Here is a 25,604-nt window from a genome sequence, read left to right as displayed (position 1 = left end):
TCCTATAATCCCCCATTTATGGAGTGGGAGCTCCTCAGTGCCCTTGCACATCGCCCAGAAACAGCTCCTGGGCCAGATTGGATCCACAGCCAGAGGATTAAAATCTCTCATCTGACAAAAAGTGACATCTCCTCATCATCTTCAACCGGATCTGATGCAATGGCATCTTTCCATCGTAATGGCGGGAGAGCACCATCATTCCGGTGCTCAAACCTGGTGAAAATCCACTTGAGATGGATAGCTATCAGCCCATCACCCTCACCAACGTTCTTTCTAAGCTGCTGGAATGTATTGTATGCTGGCGGTTGGGTTGGGTCCTGGAGTCATGTGGCCTAATGGCTCCATGTCAGGGCGGCTCCCGCCACGGTTGCTCTGTCACTGATAATCTTGTGTCCCTCGAGTCTGCCATCCGAACAGCCTTTTCCAGATGGCAACACATGGTTTCTGTCTTTCTTGACTTACATAAAGCATACAGCACGACCTGGCGACGACATCCATGCCACATTGTGGGGTCTCCAGGGCCCACTCCCAATTTTTATCCAAAACTTCCTTTCGCTCCACACTTTTCAAGTCCATGTTGATGCCTCCTATAGTTCCATCCATATCCAGGAGAATGGAGTCTTGCAGGGCTCTGTATTGAGTGTGTCTCAATTTTTAGTGGCCATTAACTGTCTAGAAGCAGCAGCTGTTGGGGCCCTCCGTCTCACCTTATCTGTATGCAGACGACTTCTGCATTTCATACTGCTCCTCTAGTACTGGTGTTGCTGAGCATCACCTACAGGGAGACATCCACAAGGTGCAGTCATGGGCTCTAGCCCATGGCTTCCAGTTTTCAGCCACAAAGTTGTGTGTCATGCACTTCTGTCGGCATCGTTCCATTCATCCGGACCTAGAACTTACCTTCACTATGATGCACTCACTGTAAAGGAGACATATCCATTCTTATGACTGGTTTTCGATGCTCAATTGACTTGACTTCCTCACCTTAGTGAGCTTAAGCGGAAGTGCTGGCAGCACTTCAATGCCTTCCGTTGCCTGAGCAACACCAATTGGGCTGCAGATCGCTATGCTGCTGCGGCTCTACAGAGACCTTGTCCAATATCAAATAGACTAGGGATGTGTGGTTTATGGTTCAGCAGCGCTCTCAGCCTTGCATTTACTCAACCCTGTGCACTACTGTGGGGTTTAACAAGTGACAAGAGTTATTAGGACGAGTCCGGTGACCAGTGTACTTCTGGCAGGTGGGTTCCTTCCATTGCAGATCAGATGTGCACAACTGCTTGCCAGTTACATATCACACAGTTGTAGTTCCCCCCCCCCCCCCCCCCCCAGGGGGTCCACAACTCTTTTGTGGATATGTGCGTAGCAAGCACAGGACCCCAAGCTAATGCAGCCCTCCTTCCTTTCCGGGCTGCATACCTTCCTTTTCTGGATCCTTCCCTATCCCCCATCTTCACCCCCCCCCCCCCCTCCCCTCACCTCTGGCTCTTTGCTTCCCTTTCTCCCCCTCTGGGAGTATGGTTTGTGCCTACGTCCGGAGACAGATGCTCATAAATTTAACGCATTCTTCGCCTTCTCTGCTTGTATGTCTTCATCCTTCCTTTGTCCTTCTCTTTTCCTTACCTCTTCTCTTTACCCTTTTCTCCGCTGCAGTGTTTGAGACCTCTCTTCTTTCCTTCCTCTTTCCTTGTTTTTCCCTTTCTCTTTCTTCCTCCCTGTGTGTGTCTGAAGGCCGACCCACGCATTTTCGTGCGTAGCCAGTGACGGGGTAACGCGTAATTCCCCGCCCCGGGTAGACAGGTAGGACACGCACGTACCCCCTGGTAACGGCCAGGCCCAGGGAGGGGGGATTACCCGAGCTGATACCTTCCGAAAGTGCCGATTGGTCCCTTCATCCGTTTGTCGGGAGGTGTGACCTGAGGTGTGAACAATCACCTAAGGCGGGAGTGCCCTCAGAGAGGGACCCCACAAGGGAGGAGCGCGCCATCGGAGACGCCGGTAATCATGAGGGATTCTTCCGCAATGGTTTCCTCACCTTCCACTATGTCTGCTCACAAGCGTAAGTTCACTGAGTCTCAGCCACAGACAGTTCTTCCATCATTGCCGCAGTTCCTTGTTGTTTCTCGGTCTGATGATGGTCACGACTTCTACACGGTCAACCCTTTCATTATTCAGAAAGGTGTTGACGCAATTGCAGGTCCTGTAAAGTCTTGTTCCAGATTACGGAATGGCACCTTGTTGTTAGAAACAGTCAGTGCCCTCCAGGCACAAATGTTGCTGCGTACTTCACTTCTCCACACCTTCCCTGTCCGGGTGGAACCGCACTGTACTTTACATTCCTCGCGTGGAGTCGTTTATACACGCTCCCTCGATGGATTGTCTGACGACGAAATTCAGCACTACCTGTCTGACCAGGGTGTTACGGCTGTTCATAGAGTTATGAAAAGGGTTGACACGAACATCATTCCAACCCGCATTGTCTTCTTGACATTTGACAAAGTTCAACTCCTATCGAAAATCAAAGCAGGCTATGAGATAATTTCCGTTCGCCCTTATGTCCCAAACCCTACGCGTTGCTATCGGTGTCAGCAGTTCAATCACACCAGCCAGTCCTGTTCCAATCCGGTCAAATGTGTTCGGTGTGGCAAGGATGCCCATGAGGGTGCTTGTCCACCTCCATCCCCTCGCTGCACCAACTGTATGGGTGACCACGCTGCATCCTCTCGAGATTGCCCCATTTTTAAAGACGAAAAGCTCATCCAGGAAATCAGAGTGAAGGAAAAGGTGTCGACCTTTGCTGCTCGAAAATTATTCGCCAGTCGACAGCCCACCGTGCCTCCAACAGGAAAATACAGCACTGTCCTTGCTTCTCCTCGGCCAACAAAGGAGGCGGCCACGCAGACTTGCGACCTCACCTTTAGCAACATGGTCGTCAGATCGGCCAGCGCAAAGATCACCTGTTCAACCTCACCACTTTCACCTGCCCACTCTATGGCTCACCCTTCATTGGGTTCTGCTAAATCTCGAGCCCAAAAGTCAGACACCAAGACTTTGAAAAAAGAGCATACTCGTGAAGTTTTTTTACGTACCTCAACTTCACAACCATCGGTTCCTCCTTCATCTAAACATCATATTTACAAGAAGGCCAATAAGAAACCCAGTTCATCTCCTTCTCCGCCAAGGCGTGTCCCATCTACAGCACCACCTGGCGGAAATCGCCCTCGGCCGTCTTCTGTGTCGCCGAGGCGCACTGCTGGCGGCCGATCAACCGGCCGATCGCTGGTGGCAGGAGCTGCTCCTGAACAACCTATGGATCAGGATCTTCTGCCTTCGGCTGAATGCCATTCCATGCTGTCGGTCGCAAGCTCTGAGCAGTCGTTGAGTTGACAGCAACCTTGGTCACATTCCTCCATTTTCTGTTCACCCTATGTCCATTATCCACTGGAATATCCGCGGCTTTCGAGCCAATCGGGATGAATTGACGATCTTCTTAGGATCCTATTCGCCGGTCATCTTCTGTCTTCAGGAAACAAAGCTGCATCCCCATGACCGCTTTGTCCTCCCCCATTTTCAGTCCATCCGATTTGATCTCTCCTCTGTTGAAGGCACTCCAGCACATGGAGGACTTATGATTCTTCTCCATGATACACTCCATTATCACCCAATCCCCTTAAACACTTCCTTCCAAGCTGTCGCTGTCAGTCTTTCCCTTTCTGGATATACCTTTTCTCTTTGTACTGTATACATTCCATCGTCCACACCAATGGCACGAGCTGATCTCCTTCATCTTCTTGGTCAGCTTCCACCCCCCTATTTGCTGGTTGGGGACTTCGATGCCCACCACCCGCTTTGGGGATCTCCACATCTTTGTCCACGTGGCTCACTATTGCTAGACGTCTTCCACCAAGCGGATCTAGTTTGCCTCAACACTGGGGTTCCTACATTTTTGTCTGCCTCCATGACAAATTTCTCTCATTTGGACCTTTCGGCCGGTACTGTTCCGCTAGCTCGGCGCTTCGAATGGTTCACACTTGATGATACACACCGAGTGACCACTTTCCATGTGTCCTTAGACTGCAGCCTCAACTGCCATATATGTGCCCGCGACGCTGGAAGTTTGCCCAAGCCGATTGGACACTTTTTTCGTCTCTAGCGACATTCGATGACCATGACTTTTCTAGCGTCGACGATGAGGTCACACATATTACTGACGTTATTCTTACAGCTGCGGAACGTTCAATACCATGCACCTCCGAATTGCCCCGGCGCCCCCCAGTTCCTTGGTGGAACGAGGCATGCCATGACGTAATACGTGAGCGGCGACATGCTCTTCGCGTTTTCCGCCACCATCCTACTTTGGCCAACTGTATCGGCTATAAGCAGTCCCGTACGCGGTGCCATTCCATCATCCGCGATAGCAAGAAGGCAAGCTGGAAATTCTTTATTAGCTCATTTAACACCTTCACTCCCTCCTCGGAAGTTTGGAGTCAGAGTCGACGGTTATCAGGCGCGCCTAGTTTCTCCCCGGTCTCCGCGCTCACTGTCGTGCGTGATATGTTAGTGGACCCCGTCGCAATTTCTAACTCCTTGGGTAAACACTTTGCTGAGATTTTGAGCTCTTCAAATTACTCGCCAGCGTTTCTCCCGAAGAAACGTGCAGCGGAAGTGCAACCTCTTGCTTTCTTCTCTCAAAATCGCGAAAGCTATAATACTGTTTTCTCCATGCGGGAACTCCAACATGCACTATATTCTTCTCGCTCCTCCGCCCCAGGACCGGATGGTATCCACATCCAAATGTTGCTGCATTTATCAACCCATAATCTGTGTTACCTCCTTCGCATTTATAATCGAATTTGGACCGACAGTACTTTTCCCAGACGATGGCGGGAAGCTATCGTCGTTCCTGTTCCGAAACCTGGAAAGGACAAACATCTCCCCTCTAGCTATCGCCCCATTTCTCTCACGAGTAGTGTATGTAAGGTTTTGGAGCATATGGTGAATTGCCATTTAGCTTGGTGGCTGGAGTCCCGCAGTCTTTTAACACCTGCCCAATGCGATTTCCGAAAGCATCGTTCTGCAGTTGACCATCTTGTTTCTCTCTCCACTTATATCATGAACAATTTTCTCCGGAAACGCCAAACGGTAGCAATATTTTTTGATCTGGAGAGAGCATAAGATACCTGTTGGAGGACAGGCATCCTCCACACACTGTTCTCTTGGGGCTTTCGAGGTTGGCTGCCCCTTTTTCTTCTTGAATTTATGGCAGAGCGCACATTTAGAGTGTGGGTGAACACTACTCTCTCCCGTACTTTCTCCCAAGAAAACGGGGTACCCCAGGGCTCCGTGCTAAGTGTTGTACTGTTTGCCATTGTTATAAATCCAATTATGGATTGTCTCCTTCCCGATGTCTCGGGCTCCCTCTTTGTGGACGATTTTGCGATCTACTACAGCTCTCAACTGACCAGCCTTCTTGAACGACGTCTTCAAGGATGTCTCGATCGCCTCTACTCTTGGAGCATCGAAACCGGCTTCCCTTTTTCTCCCAGTAAGACCATTTGTGTTAATTTTTGGTGACGTAAGGAGTTTCTTCCACCCTCCTTACATCTAGGACCTGTCAACCTTCCGTTTTCGGACGTCGCTAAATTCTTGGGTCTTATGTTTGACAGAAAAACTGTGCTGGTCCTCCCACATTTCCTATCTTTTGGCTCACTGTCTGCGATCCCTCAACGTCCTACGTGTCCTGAATGGTACCTCTTGGGGAGCAGACCGAGTGGTCCTTCTCCACCTCTATCGCGCCTTAGTGCGCTCGAAATTGGACTATGGAAGCATCGTTTACTCCTCTGCTTGGCCGTCTATTCTTCGTCGTCTCGACTCTATCCACCACCATGGATTATGTTTAGTGTCTGGAGCTTTTTACACCAGCCCTGTGGAAAGCCTTTATGCTGAGACTGCTGAACCTCCGCTGTCCAATCGGCGAGCAGTCCTTCTGAGTCGTTATGCTAGCCATCTGTCTTCCATGCCTGCTAATCCAGCCCATGACTTTTTTTTTTTTTTTGACGCCTCTTTTGATGTAGGGTATGCAGGCTGCCCCTCCTCCCTACTACCACCGGGAGTCCGCTTCTGTCAACTGCTCCATTCTCTTTCCTTCCGCTTTCCTACAACCTTCTTGACAACTTGGGGTACAGCACCTCCTTGGCTCCGTCCCCGGATCTGCCTGCTCCGTGACCTTTGTCAATTTCCCAAGGATGGTACCCCTTCACTTGTTTGTCGTCGGGCATTTGCTGCTCTATGTGCACAAATGAAGGAAGCCATGTTTATTTACACTGATGGCTGGAAAACATCGTTAGGTGTAGGGAGTGCCTATATTGTTGGCGACACCCCAAATCAATTTCGGCTTCCCGACCAGTGTTCGGTTTATACTGCAGAGCTTTACGCTATTCTCCAGGCTGTCCACTACATCTGCTGCCATCAGCGGATACAGTACATTATCTGCTCAGATTCTCTCAGCTCTCTCCTCAGTCTCCAAGCTCTTTACCCTGTCCACCCTCTGGTCCACAGGATTCAGGACTGTCTACGCTTGCTCCACCTGGGGGGTGTCTCGGTGGCGTTCCTCTGGCTCCCGGGACATGTTGGTATCTGTGGAAATGAGGGGCAGCCGATATAGTGGCCAAGGCTGCAGTCTCTCTTCTTCGGCCAGCTATTCAATCGATTCCCTTCTCCGATCTACGGAGCGTTTTATGTCGTCGTGTTGTTCTTTTATGGCACGCACATTGGTCGACACTTCCCCATAATAAATTGCGGGACGTGAAAGATCTTCCTTGTGCTTGGACCTCTTCCTCCCGAACACGTCATTGGGAGGAGGTAATTTTAACTAGACTCCGGATAGGGCACTGTCTTTTTAGCCATCGACATCTTTTAAGTGGCAATCCTCCCCCACTCTGTCCCCACTGCTCTCAGCTGTGGACGGTAAGACACCTTTTAATTGTGTGCCCCTATTTTACTTCGTTACGCACCCGTCTACAGCTGTCGCCTGATATATCGTCAATTTTAGCAGATGATACGTGCTCATCCGATCGCGTTCTCGAGTTTATTAGTGCCAGTGAAATGACGTCAGTAATTTGAAGCTTTTTTTGGGGACACGAACCCCTTTCTGTAGTGGATTTTTAAGCCTTCCTTCTGTTTTTAGTTTTGTTCCCATTGCGGCTGGTTTCCATTTTCGGTTTTTACAGTTTCCTAAGTCACGGACCGGGCACTAATAACCATAGCAGTTTTGCGCACTAAAAAAAAAAAAAAAAAAAAAGGTTCTAGTTCCCCTGAACATCTGAATTACCATCTCTTTTACCCACCTGCGGTAGTCCGTCTCCCACATCGGCAGCCCAGGTTGGGGCTAATGATTGCAGTTCCGTGCGGTCCCTTCTCTCCGAACTGGAGCCCTTCCCTTTACCGCCTCTACTTGCAGTCAGTTCACGTAGGCCTCCATGGTGTACACATCAGCCACAGCTTCATCTGGACCTTTCACCGTGGCCCTAAGAACTCCGTTAACTCTGCGACTCTCCACCGTCACTTCCTCTCGATTCTTCACATGTTCCGGGGCTCTGAAGCGGTTAACACCGATGGCTCGATGGCTCATGGTCACATTGGCTTTTCCCATATTCACAGCAGCCATATTGAACAGCATTCCTTACCCGATGGCTACAGTGTATTCACTGCTGATCTGGTGGCCATTTCTTGTGCACTACAGTATCTCCGTTCATGCCTTGGGAAGTCTTTTCTTTTATGTACTGACTCCTTGAGCAGCCTGAAAACTATTGATCAGTGCTACCCTCACCATCCTTTAGTAGCATCCATCCAGGAGTCCATCTATGCCCTGGAACAGTCCAGTCGTTCAGTGGTGTTCGTCTGTACCCTTGGTCATGTTGGAATTCCAGGAAATGAACTTGCTAACATGCTGGCCAAACAGGCTACACAGAAACCACTTCTGGAGATGGGTATCCCCACAACTGACCTGCATATGTTATTACGCCACAAGGTTTTTCAGCTTGGGGAGAGGACTCTTTGATTCTCTGCCAGCTCCACATTGGCCATGCCTGGGCGACCCATGGCTACGTCCTGTGCCGTGAAGACCTACCTCAGTGTCGGTGCAGTGCCCGGTTGACAGTGGCCCATATTCTAGTGCACTGTCCCACTCTGACTGCCAAACTATGAAATCTTGGGTTACCTGAATAGTTGCCGCTCATTTTATCTGACAAGGCCCTATTGGCTGATTTAGTTTTATGTTTCATTCGTGAGGGTGGGTTTTATCATTTCATATAAAATTTAGCACATGTCCTTTGTCCCTCTGTCTCTTCCATCCTAGTGCTCTTAGGGTAGAGGCTTTAATGTGTTGCAGGGTGGCTGGCTTCTCCTTTTTATTTTTGTGGTCAGCCAGCCACTGTAATTTGCTTCCTTGTTTTACTCTCTTCTGTTTCTTTCAACCCTGTTGTTTTCTTGTCCTCTGTTGTTCCTTTTAGTGTTTGTTGCCTTTCCTTCATTCTTGTGGTCTTTCCTTTCTTTCTGTTTTGTGTTATATGTCTTGTCTGTTTCATTCTCACACTTGTGGCACTATTTTATTAGGAACAAGTGATCGCTGACCTCGTAGTTTGGCCCCTTTCCCCTCCTCTAAACCTACATACCAACCAACCAACAATTGCAAATAAGTACTCAATAAATGGAAAATTGGAGTTATCTTATTTACTTACATAAGAGAACTTGATAGGAAATACTGGAGAGATATAGTCTCTCTGTAAACTGAAGCATGAGCAGCACTCCCTCCAGGGTGCTCGCCACACTTTGGTAGGCATATTTTCCCTACCGTGCTGCATGTCTATCCTCCCTCACTTGGGAACATGCCTCGGGTGTTATTGGGAATGTTCTGCATTGTCTGTTGCTGACGCAAGAACAGTCTCATCATTGTTTTTCCCTCCCTTTTCCTTTCTTTGTTTCCCTTCTCCTCTCATTCCTCTGCTTCGGCATTTGAGGTTCCTCTTTTTCTTCTTCCTGATGGCCAGCCCACCCATCTGATGCATAAAAAGTGACTGGGTAATGCATAAGTCCCAGCCCCGGGTCAACAGGTAGGTTCGCACATGCCCCTGGTACGGACCAGGCCCACCGACGCGTAATACACTTAAGGTACGTCTTTGTATTATTAAGTGCATGTTGACAGCACTTTTGAATAACACATACATTTTTCGATTCATTGGTGTACTGATCTGCATAAAAAATCTTGTCAGTGTAGTGGCAAAATTTAAGAGTAAGTTGACAGATTATCTTCTGGAAAACTTGATGGGAATATTAGATCATATAATGCTACCCTACTTAATAAGGACTCAGTCACATGCTGAGAATAGGCTTGAACAGTTTTAACAACTCAAAAGAATAAAATGAAAAGGATCAGTTCTGCAGGCCAGGGCCAGCCATGGCATGCCAAACTTCAAGTGGCAGGCCAAGCCTGTCCTGCCACTCAGCTTTGCTCGGTCCTTCCCGGAAGTACAGGGAACAGCACTACATTTCATTTATGACTGTGGTGCAGCATTTTCCAGTTGGCACATGTCTCCTCAGTGTGACAGTATCATGCTGTCAGCGGTGTTTAATCTGCGCTATTTTTTCATGGCATGAAGAACATTTATTGGTATAGTGGCTGTTTGTACAAAAGAGGCCATCTAGTGATCTATTATCAGAATTCCTTAAAATGAATGGTAATGACATAAGAGAGGGATGAGAATTCTCAATTTGCATAAGTGACAGGTAGAACAAGTTTACTGTGAAATGACATTAGAATACAATGCATTAGAATTCAATGAAAGAGCAAAAAATTACGAAGATTGACAGACAGGATTCATTGTTCTGTGCATCAAAACGCACTTCATGCTACATTTGCGGGCCTAGAGCATGTGAAGAAATTGATCGTTCGAATAGTAAAATTTCTGAATTCGCATCTATTATTACATTGTCAGCTGAAATAGTTTCCAATCATATGTTACTGCAAAGTATGTAGGTTAAGTCAAGGGGCATGCCTGGAATGATTTTTCAATTTAAAACTCGCTGCTGTTGAATTTATGAAGGAAAAAGGAGTGTAGAAATGAAAATTAGAAAATCAAGAATGGAGTGCAGACTTCGCCTTTCAAGTGGACTTGACTGCACACTGCCCACAGTAAGGTAACTTCTTTATAATTTGATGGTAATGCATTTAAAACAAAAATCACATTATGGAAGGAAGACAGTCCAGATCCATAAGCTCACTGGCATCAAAGAAAGTGTGAGGTCTGAAAAATTCATTGTGGCCTAGAGAGAATTACAGGGATAGTTTTATAAAGATTTTGAGGACACTGTCAACCTCACATCTGTTTCAAAGCGGTTTCGAGACTGTTTGCTGTTTCAGTTGACAGCACCCCTGAGCATCTGCAGGTGTAACTGATTAACCTGCAAGGTAGTTCCAATTATAACAAATCTTTTTACATTAAAACTGTCCACAATGTCTACATTGGTTTCCTCAAGTAGAGTTTCCACGTCTCCATAATGCTACAATATTTCATTCAACCTTTTTTGGATTATGAAACTAAATAAGTCAAGATTATGTGGCAACTTCAGTGCAAAACTCTTTAAAATAGTACAATTTAAGCCAGGTTTTCACTGGAGCAAACAAGCTAACAAGCACGAGCAAAAGAGAATTCTGTCTGGTGTACCCAGTAGGCCTCTTGCAGGTCTTTCAAGTGGATGCCTCTGCAGCTACTTATGTGTCCCTAACCTTCCACAGTTACCTAACCAGAAAATGGAGACATGCAGTATAACATGGAATCTGAACCACTTGTCTTTTGTGCCCTCTCCAACATCTGTGAGAAGTGAATACTCTGTTAAAAATCATAATGAAAAAGTTGTGGTTTGCACGAAATTTGATCCCACACTCTCTGGATCATGAAGTGCATGCTTTGCCACTAGACCACTTTTGTTTTACTGCTTTGCCACTAGGCCACTTTTGTTTTAGGAAAAAACAAAAAAAGAATATGACCATTAGGCCTTACACGCATAGTGGAAATGCTAGCTGTGTAACCTCTTGAGATGATGCTCACCTTTGGTAATTAGTGTTCTGTTTATAAACTTCCCCTCAATAGTAATGAGCAGCCAGGGAATTTTGTACCAGTGCTAATGAGAGATGGAGATGCACCTCCGTGTAAAGGGCATGATCTCCATGCAGGTCACGCTTTCATACAAATTAATGCTTAAATTCTTCCTTCCCTGTGCCATTTTGCATACTCTGTCAAGAACAGTGCACCCACCATGCAAAATAATCCTCATTGATTAGCAGAGTTTTGCATTGTGGCTCTAACAAGATGTAGTTGTATCCTGTATGCCGAATATTAGCTCCAAAAACTAAAAACTAATAACACAGCAATGTGCACTACCTGGTGTTCTCTTCCATTCCTTCTAGTATAAATGATTCTACCCATATACAAGTGAATGGTAGTGAATCTTCTGCAAATGCTCATTTGCATGTGTTCACTTTTATTCACTCCATTGTAAACCAGGCTTTAGGTGCTTAGAATTGGTGTCTGTTAATTCTGGATAATTCCACTAAGCAGCGCTGCATGAATGATTCATCAAGCTGCATGCTAGGTGGGCAGGACTGTACAAGCCACTGTTATAAGCTGTTCTTCATGTTGAAAAAATGTGTAACTTGAACATTTTTTACAAAAAATTTGCAGTGCCTCTCAGCAGCTAAAATTTTGGCAGTGCATTTCTTTTGTTGTCTTCTTCCTGTATCAAAAATTTTGGGGTAGATTTTGACATGTCTTATTGGACCATTTCCTTGTGAGACTGATCTCCTGCATGCAATGGCAGAACCTGCCTTGACACAATCCCGCAAGAAAATAGATGTGGATGAATGCAACTAGTTACAGATATATTGCACTATGTACAAACACTACCAGGTTCACTGGCACCTCTTACAATTATTTTTGTTTGAACTATTGTATGTGTGGCTACTCTCAAATAAAAACATACATGCTTTCACTATACAGGTCAAAGTGGGACTTGCATCGAACTGAACATTGATCTGGAAGAAAGTTAACATATTGTTCAGTCCAGTGCAAATGCTGCTGCTTCTGATGAGTAGTGAGTGGTATGCCTTGTTTACTTAGAAAATCATTTGGAGCCTTCTACATACATTACTCTCTAACAGCATTTTCCAGCAAGCATTGCAAAATCAGATCATAGTTCAGATATGTCATACAGCTCTATAGTATTTTCGAGTGTTTGAACAGGACCCTATGTTTTACCACAGTCTATGAAGCACTGAACATTAAACATTATCATCTAGCAACCTTTTTCTAACTGCAAACTGCTTCAATGTGTCAACTGACCTCTTGCTGCAATCAGTCTAGAAAGTGAGGCCTCAGTATGATTTAACCAAGTTAGCAAACCCACCAGCTACCATGCATTCTCACAGCACCAACTAACACCCCACTTTAAATATGCAATTGCCTGCATTGTCAGAGGATGTTAGTGGACTTACTGACACTGATTTGCATGTGGCAGTTGCAGTGTAACTGTTTTGCTGGTGGTAAATGTTGTCAACAGAAAATAATTCACGGCAAACATCTTTACAAAATATTATTTTTGTCAATGATAGCTGAAGCCTGTTTTGTTGTTGTGGTCTTCAATCCATGCTACTCTATCCTGTGCAAGCTTCATCATCTCCCAGTACCTACTGCAACCTACATCCTTCTGAATCTGTTTAGTGTATTCATCTCTTGGTCTCCCTCTACAACTTTTACCCTCCACACTGCCCTCCAATACTAAATTTGAGAGCCCTTGATGCCTCAGAATATGTCCTACCAAGTGATCCCTTCTCCTAGTCAAGTTGTGCCACAAATTTCTCTTCTCCCCAATTCTATTCAGTACCTCCTCATTAGTTATGTGATCTACCCATCTAATCTTCATCACTCTTCTGCAGCGCCACATTTTGAAAGCTTCTATTCTCTTCTTGTCTAAACTATTTATCATCCACGTTTCACTTCCATACATGGCTACACTCCATACAAAAACTTTCAGAAATAACTTCCTGACACTTCAATCTGTACTTGATGTTAAAAAATTTCTCTTCTTCAGAAATGCTTTCCTTGCCATTGCCAGTCAATATTTTATATCCTCTCTACTTCGACCATCATCAGTTATTTTGCTCCACAAATAGCAAAAATCATTTACTACTGTAAGCATCTTGTTTCATAATCTAATTCCCTCAGCATCACCCAATTTAATTCGACTACATTCCATTATCCTTGCTTTGCTTTTGTTGGCGTTCATCTTATATCCTCCTTTCAAGACACTGTCCATTCCGTTCTACTGCTCTTCCAAGTCCTTTGCTGTCTCTGACGGAGTTACAATGTCATCGGCAAACCTCAAAGTTTTTACTTCTTCCCCATGGATTTTAATTCCTACTCCAAATTTTTCTTTTGTTTCCTTTACTGCTTGCTCAATACAGAGTGTTACAAAAAGGTACGGCCAAACTTTCAGGAAACATTCCTCACACACAAATAAAGAAAAGATGTTGTGTGGACGTGTGTCCGGAAACACTTAATTTCCATGTTACAGCTCATTTTAGTTTCGTCAGTATGTACTGCACTTCCTCGATTCACCGCCAGTTGACCCAATTGAAGGAAGGTAATGTTTACTTCGGTGCTTGTGTTGACATGCGACTCATTGCTCTACAGTACTAGCATCAAGCACATCAGTACGTAGCATCAACAGGTTAGTGTTCATCACAAACGTGGTTTTGCAGTCAGTGCAATGTTTACAAATGCGGAGTTAGCAGATGCCCATTTGATGTATGGATTAGTACGGGGCAATAGCCGTGGCATGGTACGTTTGTATTGAGACAGATTTCCAGAATGAAGGTGTCCCGACAGGAAGACGTTCGAAGCAATTGATCGGCGTCTTAGGGAGCATGGAACATTCCAGCCTACGACTCGCGACTGGGGAAGACCTAAAACGACAAGGACACCTGCAATGGACAAGGCAATTCTCTGTGCAGTTGACGATAACCCTAATGTCAGCGTCAGAGAAGTTGCTGCTGTACAAGGTAACGTTGACCGCGTCACTGTATGGGGAGTGCTACGGGAGAACCAGTTGTTTCCGTACCATGTACAGCGTGTGCAGGCGCTATCAGCAGCTGATTGGCCTCCATGGGTACACTTCTGCAAATGGTTCATCCAACAATGTGTCAATCCTCATTTCAGTGCAAATGTTCTCTTTACAGATGAGGCTTCATTCCAACGTGATCAAATTGTAAATTTTCGCAATCAACATGTGTGGGCTGATGAGAATCCGCACGCAATTGTGGAATCACATCATCAACACAGGTTTTCTGTGAACGTTCGGGCAGCATTGTTGGTGATGCCTTGATTGGGCCCCATGTTCTTCCACCTACGCTCAATGGAGCATGTTATCATGATTTCATACGGGATACTCTACCTGTGCTGCTAGAACATGTGCCTTTACAAGTACGACACAACAGGTGGTTCATGCACGGTGGAGCTCCTGCACATTTCAGTCGAAGTGTTCGTACGCTTCTCAACAGCAGATTGGTAGAGGCGGACCAATTCCATGGCCTCCACGCTCTCCTGACGTCAACCCTCTTGACTTTCATTTATGGGGGCATTTCAAAGCTCTTGTCTACGTAACCCCGGTACCAAATGTAGAGACTGTTTGTGCTCGTATTGTGGACGGCTGTGATACAATACGCCATTCTCCAGGGCTGCATCAGCGCATCAGGGATTCTATGCGACGGAGGGTGGATGCATGTATCCTCACTAACGGAGGACATTTTGAACATTTCCTGTAACAGTGTTTGAAGTCACGCTGGTATGTTCTGTTGCTGTGTGTTTCCATTCCATGATTAATGTGATTTGAAGAGAAGTAATAAAATGGACTCTAACATGGAAAGTAAGCGTTTCCGGACCCATGTCCACATAACATATTTTCTTTCTTTGTGCGTGACGAATGTTTCCTGAAAGCTTGGCTGTACCTTTTTGTAACACCCTGTATACAGATTGAATAACATCAGGGAGAAGCTACAACCCTATCTCACTCCCTTCCCAACCGCTGCTTCCCTTTCGTGCCCCTCAACTCTTATAACTGCCATCTGGTTTCTGTACAAATTGTAAATAGCCTTTCACTCCCTGTATTTTACCCCTGCCACCTTCAGAATTTGAAAGAGAGTATTCCAGTCAACATTTCAAAAGTCTTCTCTAATTCTACAAATGCTAGAGACGTAGGTGTGCCTTTCCTTAATCTATTTTCTAAGATAATTCATAGGGTCAGTATTGCCTCACATGTTCCAACATTTCTACAAAATCCAAACTGATCTTCCCTGACTTCGGCTTTTACCAGTTTTTCCATTCGTCTGTAAAGAATTTGTGTTAGTATTTTGCAGCTGTGACTTATTAAACTGATAGTACAGTAATTTTCACATCTGTCAACACCTGCTTTCTTTGGGACTGGAATTATTATATTCTTCTTGAAGTCTGAGGATATTTTGCCTGTCTCATACATCTTACTCACCAGATGGTAGACTAGGTGTTTGTGTTGTCCTCATCATTTCATCATCATTCATTCAAGTGGCAAGATTGGACTGAGAAAAGGTTGGGAATGTGTACGGGCACTGATAACCACACAGTTGAGCACCCCACAATCCAAACATCATCATCACCAAGGCTATTAGTAGTTCTAATGGAATGTTGTCTACTCCCGGAGCCTTGTTTCAACTTAGGTCTTTCAGTGCTCTGTCAAACTTTCACACAGTATCATATCTCCGATTTCATCTTCATCTACATCCCCTTCCATTTCCATGATATTGTCCTCAAGAACATCACCCTTGTATGGGACCCTCTATATACTACTTCCACCTTTCTGCTTTCCCTTCTTTGCTTACAGCTGGGTTTTCGTCTGAGCTCTTGATATTCATGCAAGTGGTTCTCTTTTCTCCAAAGGTCCCTTTAATTTTCCTGTAGGCAGTATCTATCTTACCCCTAGTGAGATAAGCCTCTACAGCCTTACATTTTTCCTTTAGCTATCCCTGCTTAGCCATTTTACAATTCCTTTTGATCTCATTTTTGAGGCGTTTGTATTCCTTTTCGCCTGCTTCATTTACTGCATTTTTGTTTTTTTTTCCTTTCATCAATTAAATTCAATATCTCTTCTGATACCCAAGGATTTCTATTAGAACTCATCTTTTTACCTACTTGATCCTCTGTTGCCTTCACTATTTTGTCTCTCAAAGCTACCCATTTTTCTTCTATTGTATTTCTTTCCCCCATTCTGGTCAATCAATCCCTAATACTCTCCCTGAAGCTCTTTACAACGTCTGGTTCTTTCAGTTTATCCAGGTACCATCTCCTCAAATTCCCACCTTTTTGCAGTTTCTTCAGTTTTAATCTACAGTTCATAACCAATAGATTGTGGTCAGAGTCCACATCTGCCCCCTGGAAATGTCTTACAATTTAAAACCTGGTTCCTAAATCTCTGCCTTACCGTTATATAATCTGACACCTTCCAGTATCTCCAGGCTTCTTCCATATATACAACCTTCTTTCATGATTCTTGAACCAAGTGTTAGCTATGATTAAGTTATGCTCTGTGCAAAATTCTACCAGGCAGCTTCCTCTTTCATTCGTTACCCCCATTGCATATTCACCTACTACATTTCCTTCTCTTCCTTTTCCTACTATAGAATTCCATTCACCCATGACTATTAAATTTTCGTCTCCATTCACTATCTGAATAATTTCTTTTATCTCATCATACATTTCATCAGTCTCTTCATCAACAGCAAAGCTAATTGGCATATAAACTTGTACTACTGTGGTAGACATGGGCTTCGTATCTATGTTCTTGAAATTTGGTGGGTATAAGTCAGTTTGTTCAAAATAATAAATGCTGATCAGATCTTCATTTCATTGTATCTCTGCAGTCATTTCCTGTAAGTTCCTTAAGTGAAAATGGATCAGAAGACATAGCAGTTCTGAAAGGACATGAAAAGTCAGGTACAGTTCAGGTGTAAAATTGTCACAGTGCTGCTAAAGATCTTACTTTCTTTCTGGGCCTTCCACATGATTTATCATGGGTCTTATGTACTTTTACTAACAATTGATGTATTGTTGTGAATAGCTAATTTGCCAATTACAATTACAGAAGTTGTTGTTAATTACAAAAAAACATTATCATACAGTTCTACAATTGAAACATGTGAAATAAGGTGCAAAGGCAATTACTGAGCTCTTGTTTTCATGGAAATTAAAGGGAATGATATGAATAAACAATGCTAATTAAATTTTTGTTAATTACACTGTTGGCATTAAATGAAAAATATATGTATGTCAGCATATGATGACAAAGTTTCAACCAACTCTTCATCTAGTTTATCACTAATCACAGGGACTCTTCCAGAAGGATGCCTGGAAGCAGAGAATTCACATCAAAACTCACTAGTAAATCTGAAAGACCCAGCCACAAAAATTTCAACTGTTGAATAAAATCCACAGAGTAGGAGATATGGTGTTCACAATTGCCAACATGTGGGCTTAGTACTGATGTGAAATACTTCACAGGGTTATATGTGGGTGCACCAAAATTACTAATAATAGGGTGTGGAGGAACCCCTTCCTTATGTAACTTTGCCACAGCATACAACCTAGGCAGAACAGCAGCACTAGGATGAAGTTTCTTGTGTAAATCTTCAGATAATGAGCTCTTTCTCAAAACTGAAAGCATCTTGCACAGTCCTTTCTCTGGGATCACTAGACAGTCTCCTGTGAGCTAGGTCGTTGAGTAGTAAATCCGCTTTAAGGATATAATCATTCCATGTTAATACAACCCTGGCATTCCCCTTTGTCAGCTGGTAAAATTACTAATTTGTCGTCATTCCTAAGGGGAGCAAATAGCTGCACTCTCTCTCAGTAGAAGAGATATTATCCCATGGTTGCAGAGCCCAACACAACTTGTGGGGCACTTCTTGCCTTGCATCTTCTGCCTGGTCTTCGGGGAAGATATATACTGCTTGTTCTACAGAGCAGATAAATTCTGTAACAGGAACACTCTTTGGAGGGGAAAAAAATTTAAACCTTTCTCCACTTAGGGCAGTGCCACCAGCTCAGCCCTCGATGGCTGCAACTGTGATGAGTGGTGCATGCACCCTGTATGGTACTGATGCCTATGTAAGATGACAGTTTGCAGTCTTGGCATCAGTTTTCAGGGGATGCAGCAGCAGTATTCTCCTGAAGAAGGCAGGCAGTTGGATTGCTGAAATACTGAATCATGTTGATTTTAGGATCTGGCACCAAAAACGAAGAGACTTTAAAGATTGTTGGCTGGTGTCGAATTCCGTATGTTTCACTGTTCACTATACATGGTTCAAGTTTCCCTTTATCTTTCTGTTGGTAAGTCTCTCTGAAATATCTGAAATGCTTTTAAATTTTTTCACATTAATTAACAGTCATCTTCAAGAAATAGTTTCATAAAAATTATGAACACTCATTATTTACCTTTGCCAATATTCTCCATAATTCACTTATGCCAAACAGATCAAATAAATTATTTCAAACTTAAACAGTGTGGGAGTGTTAACAACAGCTTCTTTATTAAAAATTTCCTGGCTTATTAAAACTGTGTGCTGGACAGAGACTCACTCAGGACGTTTGCCTTTCATTGTGGAAGCTTCTTTATTATTTATTTCTTTTCATTTGAATTTTGCATTAAATAAAATTTTTTGTTTTATGAGGTCATTAACAAACCTGGAAATGCTTCACAGTTGCTAAATATGTTTCGAAATGGATGTACATCCTAATCTCCATTCCCTTCTGCTCTCTGTCCATCTCCTCCTTGCTCCTTACTATGGTTATTTCTTCTTCTCTTTGACTTTCAGGCTTTTATATTGGTGTTGTAAAGGAAACCTTGATTGGGAACTAAAATTGCTTAAAATCAATGGGTAAATTGGTTGGGATCATTGGTATATGGAATGTGGGGATAGCTGCTTGAATGACAACGTTTCTCATGGTTTCAATCTCTGAATTGATGGGATTACAAAGTTTCAGATGATTCAGATTTTGTAGTCATATTCTAATCATAAGCCAATAAACCATAAATATGACTTTCCTGTTTTCTGTTAAAACTGAGAGTGAGCAATAAAATGAAACAGCACATTGTTGTGTATACAACTTTTGTTTAAAATTATAAATAGGGAGAAAGGATATATATAGGAGAAACAATTTGTCTACTTGTTTAAATGTGCAGATGTATTTAAAATTTACTATGAGAAACAAAACTAAACCAAACATTTCCACATTATATAAAGTCTCCTGAACATTATCCCTGCCTGCCTGCCCGCCCTCCCGCCCGCCCCTCCCCCTCTCCATTGCCTCCTTCCCCCTCTTTCTTTTTGACCATGAGCCTTGTTTATTAGTATTGCAAACAAAACCTTGAATGGGAAATAGTCACGTAAAATGAATGGGTAAATTAGTTGGGATCAGGTGAGTCCTCTAGATCTGTGACAATAGTGGCTTCAATTGTAGTACCTCTTGTAGATTTAATCTGTGAGTGGATAAGATTGCAAATTTTTGTATGATTTAGATTCCATAGTACAGTAGTATTATAATCATAAGTTGATAACACCATCAATACAGTATTCCTCTTTCCTCTTAAAATAGACTGTCATGAAGAAAACAAAACATCACAATTTTGTGTTGCAGCTTATGTTTAAAATTATATGCATATGGAGAAAGAATATATGGAAGAAACAATTTGTCTAATGGTTTAAATACCGTGATATCTAAGTAAAAACTGACTGTGAGAAGGAAAATGAAATCACACATTTTCTCTGCACAGCACTTTGTTTCTTACAGTCAGTTTTAACATAAAAATCTGAACACTATTGTTTAAAAAGTCATATAGCCTATGTCCATCTCAGTGTTAGCAGAGTATCATGTAAATAATTGAAGTAAAAGCATCAAGAATTTTCAGAGATTTTTGCTAACAATGTTTCCCCTTTACATCATGTACAAGGTGTGTCCAAAAAGTTCACCCTCGACTGGTAAGCTCCCTGGAAGGCCTCAACTTGAATCTCATTTAAGAGTGTTGTCGCAACCTTTTGAATGACTTTAATGCTCTCAAAACAGCATCCTTTGAATGTGATTTTAATCCTGGGGAACAGAAAGAAGTCCAGCAGAGAGAGGCCAGGTGTGTAGCGTGCCTTCAGCAGCATTGCCAAGTTGTGCTTGCTCAGGTACTTGCTGACGTGGAGACACATGTGGCTGGGTGCATTGTCATGATGCAGCAGCCAGGTAGTAGTGGTGTCTTTTTGCACTTGGAGGATACTTTTTTAAATCTTTTCAGGACATTAACATAGTGAAGAACATTAACGGTCTGTCCTTGTGGTAAGAACTCTTTGCGCACCACACCCTTGCTGTCAATTTTCACTTTGGATTGTGCCATTCTGAACTTTGGCACTTTTTCCAGGTCGCATGCGGAAGTCCATGTCTTGTTGCCAGTAATGATGTTGTCCAAATAATCCAGTTCAGTGTCCACACATTCCAACAGTTCACTCATGATCACCACCTGACTGGCCTTTTGTTCATCTGACAGAATTTTTGGTACCAGCTTGGTGCACACCTTTCTCATGTGCAGCTCCTCAATAACAATGCTGAACACACAACTTTTTAGAATGTTCAGTGTGTCAGCTAAAAACCGAACACTCAATCAGCTGTCAGAATTCAACAATTCATAAACACAATTCACATTGTCTTTGTTTCTGCTTGTCGATAATCTTCCAGAGCAAGGGCCATCATTTACCCCTTCCTGGCTGTCCTTAAACTTCTTCACCCACCTTGTAACTTGCCCGTTACTCATTGCAGACTCCCTGTAGGCTTGCTTTAGCATTGTGTGCATCTTGGAAGGCTTTTTATTGAGCTTTGTGCAGAACTTCATTGCCCAACATTGTTCAACTGCATCAGCCATCCACGTGTTGTGATGAGCTCACAAAGCAGAGGTGCCCCTATTCAGTCATGCTGATGCTACTGGTGCTCAGAGCAGACTGACGTTTGGTGCACTATAAAGCTTCTGCTTCCCCACCACCTTGTCCCCACCCCCTTGTCCCCACCACCTAACACAGCCGACCTATGTGCCAGGCGACCAATAGCAGCATAGCAAAAAATATATTTCATGACTTTTTGAACACACCAATGTGTTCAGCCAATGTCTACCTGAATTTTTGTTAGAGAATTGTGTAAAAAATTTGAAATAAACTGGTTGAGAAGTTCTTGAGGTTCTTGCTAGCAGCATTTCCCCTTTAAATATTACATATATATTTATTTACCATATATATCTGAAAAATATGTAGCCTACATCAGTCTGAAATTTATTAGAGTATCATGCAAAAATAGGAAACAAATTGCTGAAAAACTTTGAGATTTTTTTCAATTAACTGTACCTCTTTGTATTAAGTAAATATTTATGTGTCGTATATATTAAAAGGTACATGGCTGTGTCTGATAATACATATAATAGAGCATATATAAAATTTGAACTTCTCGAATTTTTGATAACAGTCAATGACTAGTCTTTATACAGTATATATGGTTAGACGCATAATTCACAGGTTATACATATTTCAAAAAAATATGTAGCCTGTGTCTATCCAAATATTTATTAGAGCGCTGTGTAAAAATTGGAAGTGAATTGTTGAAGAAATTTTTGAGATGTTTTAGTAACAACTTTAAATGATGACCTGTCTTTTATATACAAGGTGTCCATAATTAAAGTTCCATTTTCAAACCACTGTAGAAAGAGAACCAATGCTCAGAATGATGTCAAATTTTAATAGCATATTACAGACACAGGGGAGATGTAATGGAACAAAAAAGAAAACTAACAAAAATTTTGCCAATAGACAATGCTGTGAGCTTCAGACTATACATACAAACTGATGCACAGTGTGTGGCAGTTCCTCAGTTTGGGTTCAAGATGTCCAATATGACTCCATGGAGGACCACTCTCTGCTGGTAAAGCTCTTTCACAAGAATGATGACTACGCACCAGCAGCCCTACAGAAGTTCCAGACACTTAAGGGTATGAAAAAAGGCACTGGTCCAATGTCTGCCAAGCACCCAGAGAAAATGATTACAAGACTCAAAGAGCCAGGTCCTTTTGAAGTGCAGCAAGGCAGAGGGAGGAAAGCAGTTGTTCCAATGCCTGTCAATGATGTTGCCACAGCTTTGTAGGAGGGGTCAAGTGCTGGTCTGCAAACATGAAGTGCACAGGGAATTGCTTGAACATTGGACATGCTTGTGAGCACAGTTTATAAAATCCTACAAAACGTCCTGCATTGCTATCAATACAAAATCACCCATATTCAGTAGTTGCTTCCAGCTGAGCAGCCACCAAGAAAAAAGACTGCTCTAGAATTTCTTGCTTGCATGGAAGTGGACGTGAATGGCCAAGGAACATTATGTGGACAGATATAGTCCATTTCATCTCAAAGGACATGTTAGTATGGTGAATTGAAAATATGTGCAATTGAAAATCCACATCCACATGCACATCAACTGGTATCACTTCATTGTGCAAAGGTGATTATGTGGTGATATAAAACAGCCATATGATAAACAAAAATAATGCTATCAATCCACACCACGTAAGCACCTTTGCACAATGAAATGGTATTGGTGTATATAGGAGATACACAGGAGATGACCCCTACATGTCCTGTTACCTGTACTGTAACTGGTAAATGCTATGAGAGTCTTCTGTGCACAATCGTCATTCCAGCCCTTCAACAGCATGGATGTGTGATAAGATCATTTCTATGTAAGATGGCACTGCTCCACACACTGCGCAGCAAGTGGAGTGGCTGGTACACACACACATTTCAGAAATGCTAAAATTATTAGCCGTCATTCCTCTATACCCTGGTCTTTCAGATCACCTGATCTTAATCTGTGTGACTTTGGTTGTGGGGTTATATGAAAGATGTTGTGTTCAGTGTTCCAATTATGAACATATTTGAATTGAAGTCATGCATTGAGCAAAACATTCTGAATGTGACCCCTGAGACACTTCGATCTATTGTAGAACATGCTGCTTCTCAATTTCAACTTTGGGCAGATAATGGTGGCAGCATTCTGAGTTTTGCACCAGTCTCATGACAGTTACGAACTGACTTAATTTTCCTTTTTATGTGGCTTTTGGCCCCAGGACAATTAAAAACCAATGTCATTTCACTTTTTATGTGGTTTTTGCCTCAGGACAATAAAAAACTGATATCTCCTACCCAGTGTGATACAACCTTGTCATTGTCAATGAGCTTAGCTAACTACCAGTGGCACAACTATGAATTGCCAAATTTGTGCAATCATTCCTAATGAAGAGCATGGATGGTGTAATGTGCAACTCAATCCATAGCCACAATAGTGGAATTGATCTGTCAGTTTTAGCGGATCCCATTTATGTTAAGACGCTTACAGTGCCACCTATTGGTAGAATTTTTGTTAATTTTTTTCCCCTCATGATTTCCCACCTGCATCAATAATATGCTGTTCTAATTTAATGTCACTCTGAGCTGTGGTTGTGTTTCTACAGCATTTTGAAACTGGAACTATAATTATGGACACACTATAATAGTATAGATTAGATTGTGGAATGATGGCTGCATTTGATTTGGGAGATTTGTGTGGTTGGTTATAATACTACTTCATGACTGTATGGCCTGAGATTAATATTTATGCAATGAATATTTCAAAGTTCAGTTTCATCCAGATTCCCTTCTCATGTTCTTCTAAGTTCAATTGCTTTATACAATCAGCCTCTAGTGAATGAAATCCAAATCTAATTAAGTTTTTGGTTCAAGGCACCAGGAAACAATACAGTTTTTTTTTTTTATTATTATTCTATAACATTTCCGGTGTGTTACTTACATATAAAAGACATTACAGTCCTAAGCAGTGAATGCAGGACACTGTCTAATGTTTTACCATAGGAACAGAAAGAAAAAACAAATATTATAAAGTACATTTTTTTCTTTTGGAATGAAGATAATATCCAGGCTAATCTGTACCATAACCCTTACTGAGAAAAGACTACACTTTTTATCTTCTCAGTGAAGACTTACGTAGTTTCTGTTTTGTGTTGTAACATCTGTAAATACGTGTCGTCATAAGATTGTGCAGCACTTAGAATTCAAAGGTACGCATGGGAATTTTGGACAATAAATAATGCGTTACTATTGGAGAAGGAGCAGGTAGTAAAAATCAATCACCAGACATGGTTTCACAGTGACAAAGTACAAATATGAATTTTCTTTATTCCTTTCTGTTTGCATTTTTAAGCAGGCACAGACAACATACTGTGAAATGCCAATTGTCAACAGAAGGTAACAACTTCATTGAAATTTTGAAACAGAATAATTTTAAGATTGTAATTGAACCATGAATGCTGGAGACTATCATTTCATTAGCTTCAGTGCTATGGAGTAAAGATGATTCCTCTTCAGAAAAGTATACAAGAAAAATATGCAAAAAAGGTTAATTTTTAATTTGTACATAATATTACATAAAGCTGCCTTGTAATGTACCATCACAGACAAATGCATATATTTAATAGTACACTATTTTCTTTTAATATTTCAGGGCTCTTTATCGATTTATTATATTTAGTAATCAGCTGAGGTTTATGTATTGGCGCAAACACACAATACCAAAAATTTTCAGAGAAGTGGTCCGTAGAAATCAAAGTAAAGTTGCCTTCTACTTTGAAAATAAGCAGTGGACTTTTTCTGAGGTAATTCAATGCAATTCTTTTCCTAAATTTCAGTTAATTAGGATCTTGCAAACACATAACCAACATGTTTCATTTCATGCCATCTAGGTAGAAAAATATACAAATAAAATAGCAAATTATTTCAAAAAACAAGGCTACAAAAAAGGAGACTGCATTGCTGTAATGATGGATTCCAAACCAGAATTTGTTTTTGTTTGGCTTGGTCTTGCAAAAATTGGTGTCGTGGCGGCTCTTATAAACTCAAACCTCCGAAAGGCACCACTGACTCACTGCATTACAGCTGCCAATAGTTGTGCTATTATATTTGGCTCTGAAGTTTCAGAAGGTAATATATATGTTTATGCATATATGTATATGGTTATTTACAGTATCAATGTTGAAATTAGAATGTAAACTATTTGCATGTGGTCACATGTATTACAATAAAATTTATAATTAGTATTAAAATCAGTCATCTTATCATAAGTTGTTCCCATATTTGTAAATCCCATGTTTACGCAGTAAATAAAGTTAATCAGTAATAAAGTTAATCAGCAAATGTAGAAAATTGAGGACAAGCATGAAATTATTAGTCTCTAAAGATTGTAATATGATGAAGTGATATTTTTCAGATCAGGCCAAGAATGTTTTGAAGTAATTTGAAATTCTCTCCTCTGGTATTAGTCATATACTGATGTTGCTTTAGAGTACAAGCCACACATTGGAAAAGAATGGGTAGGTCACAGGAAACTGAATTTAGGTCCTCTATC

The 25,604-nt window shown here is 42.3% G+C and overlaps 2 protein-coding genes across 2 annotated transcripts in view; one reads left to right on the top strand and one right to left on the bottom strand.

The window, feature by feature from the left end:
- The window catches only part of LOC126417152 (UPF0746 protein DDB_G0281095-like), a 49,497-nt gene extending 28,488 nt beyond the window's left edge, over nt 1-21,009 (bottom strand). The window contains exons 1-2 of the mRNA XM_050085050.1: nt 20,909-21,009; nt 20,484-20,725 (exon numbers count right to left, since the gene is read on the bottom strand). Of these exons, the coding sequence (XP_049941007.1) occupies nt 20,484-20,725; nt 20,909-21,009 (343 nt within the window). The remainder of the gene's footprint in view (nt 1-20,483; nt 20,726-20,908) is intronic.
- LOC126416578 (long-chain fatty acid transport protein 1-like) overlaps nt 1-25,604 on the top strand; it is a 163,492-nt gene that overhangs the window by 67,042 nt on the left and 70,846 nt on the right. The window contains exons 2-3 of the mRNA XM_050084328.1: nt 24,705-24,855; nt 24,943-25,180. Of these exons, the coding sequence (XP_049940285.1) occupies nt 24,748-24,855; nt 24,943-25,180 (346 nt within the window). The 5' untranslated portion in view covers nt 24,705-24,747. The remainder of the gene's footprint in view (nt 1-24,704; nt 24,856-24,942; nt 25,181-25,604) is intronic.

This window comes from Schistocerca serialis, chromosome 8, assembly GCF_023864345.2.
Source record: "Schistocerca serialis cubense isolate TAMUIC-IGC-003099 chromosome 8, iqSchSeri2.2, whole genome shotgun sequence".
NCBI classification, from domain to species: Eukaryota; Metazoa; Arthropoda; class Insecta; order Orthoptera; family Acrididae; genus Schistocerca; species Schistocerca serialis.
This window is presented reverse-complemented; position numbering and strand designations above follow the sequence as displayed.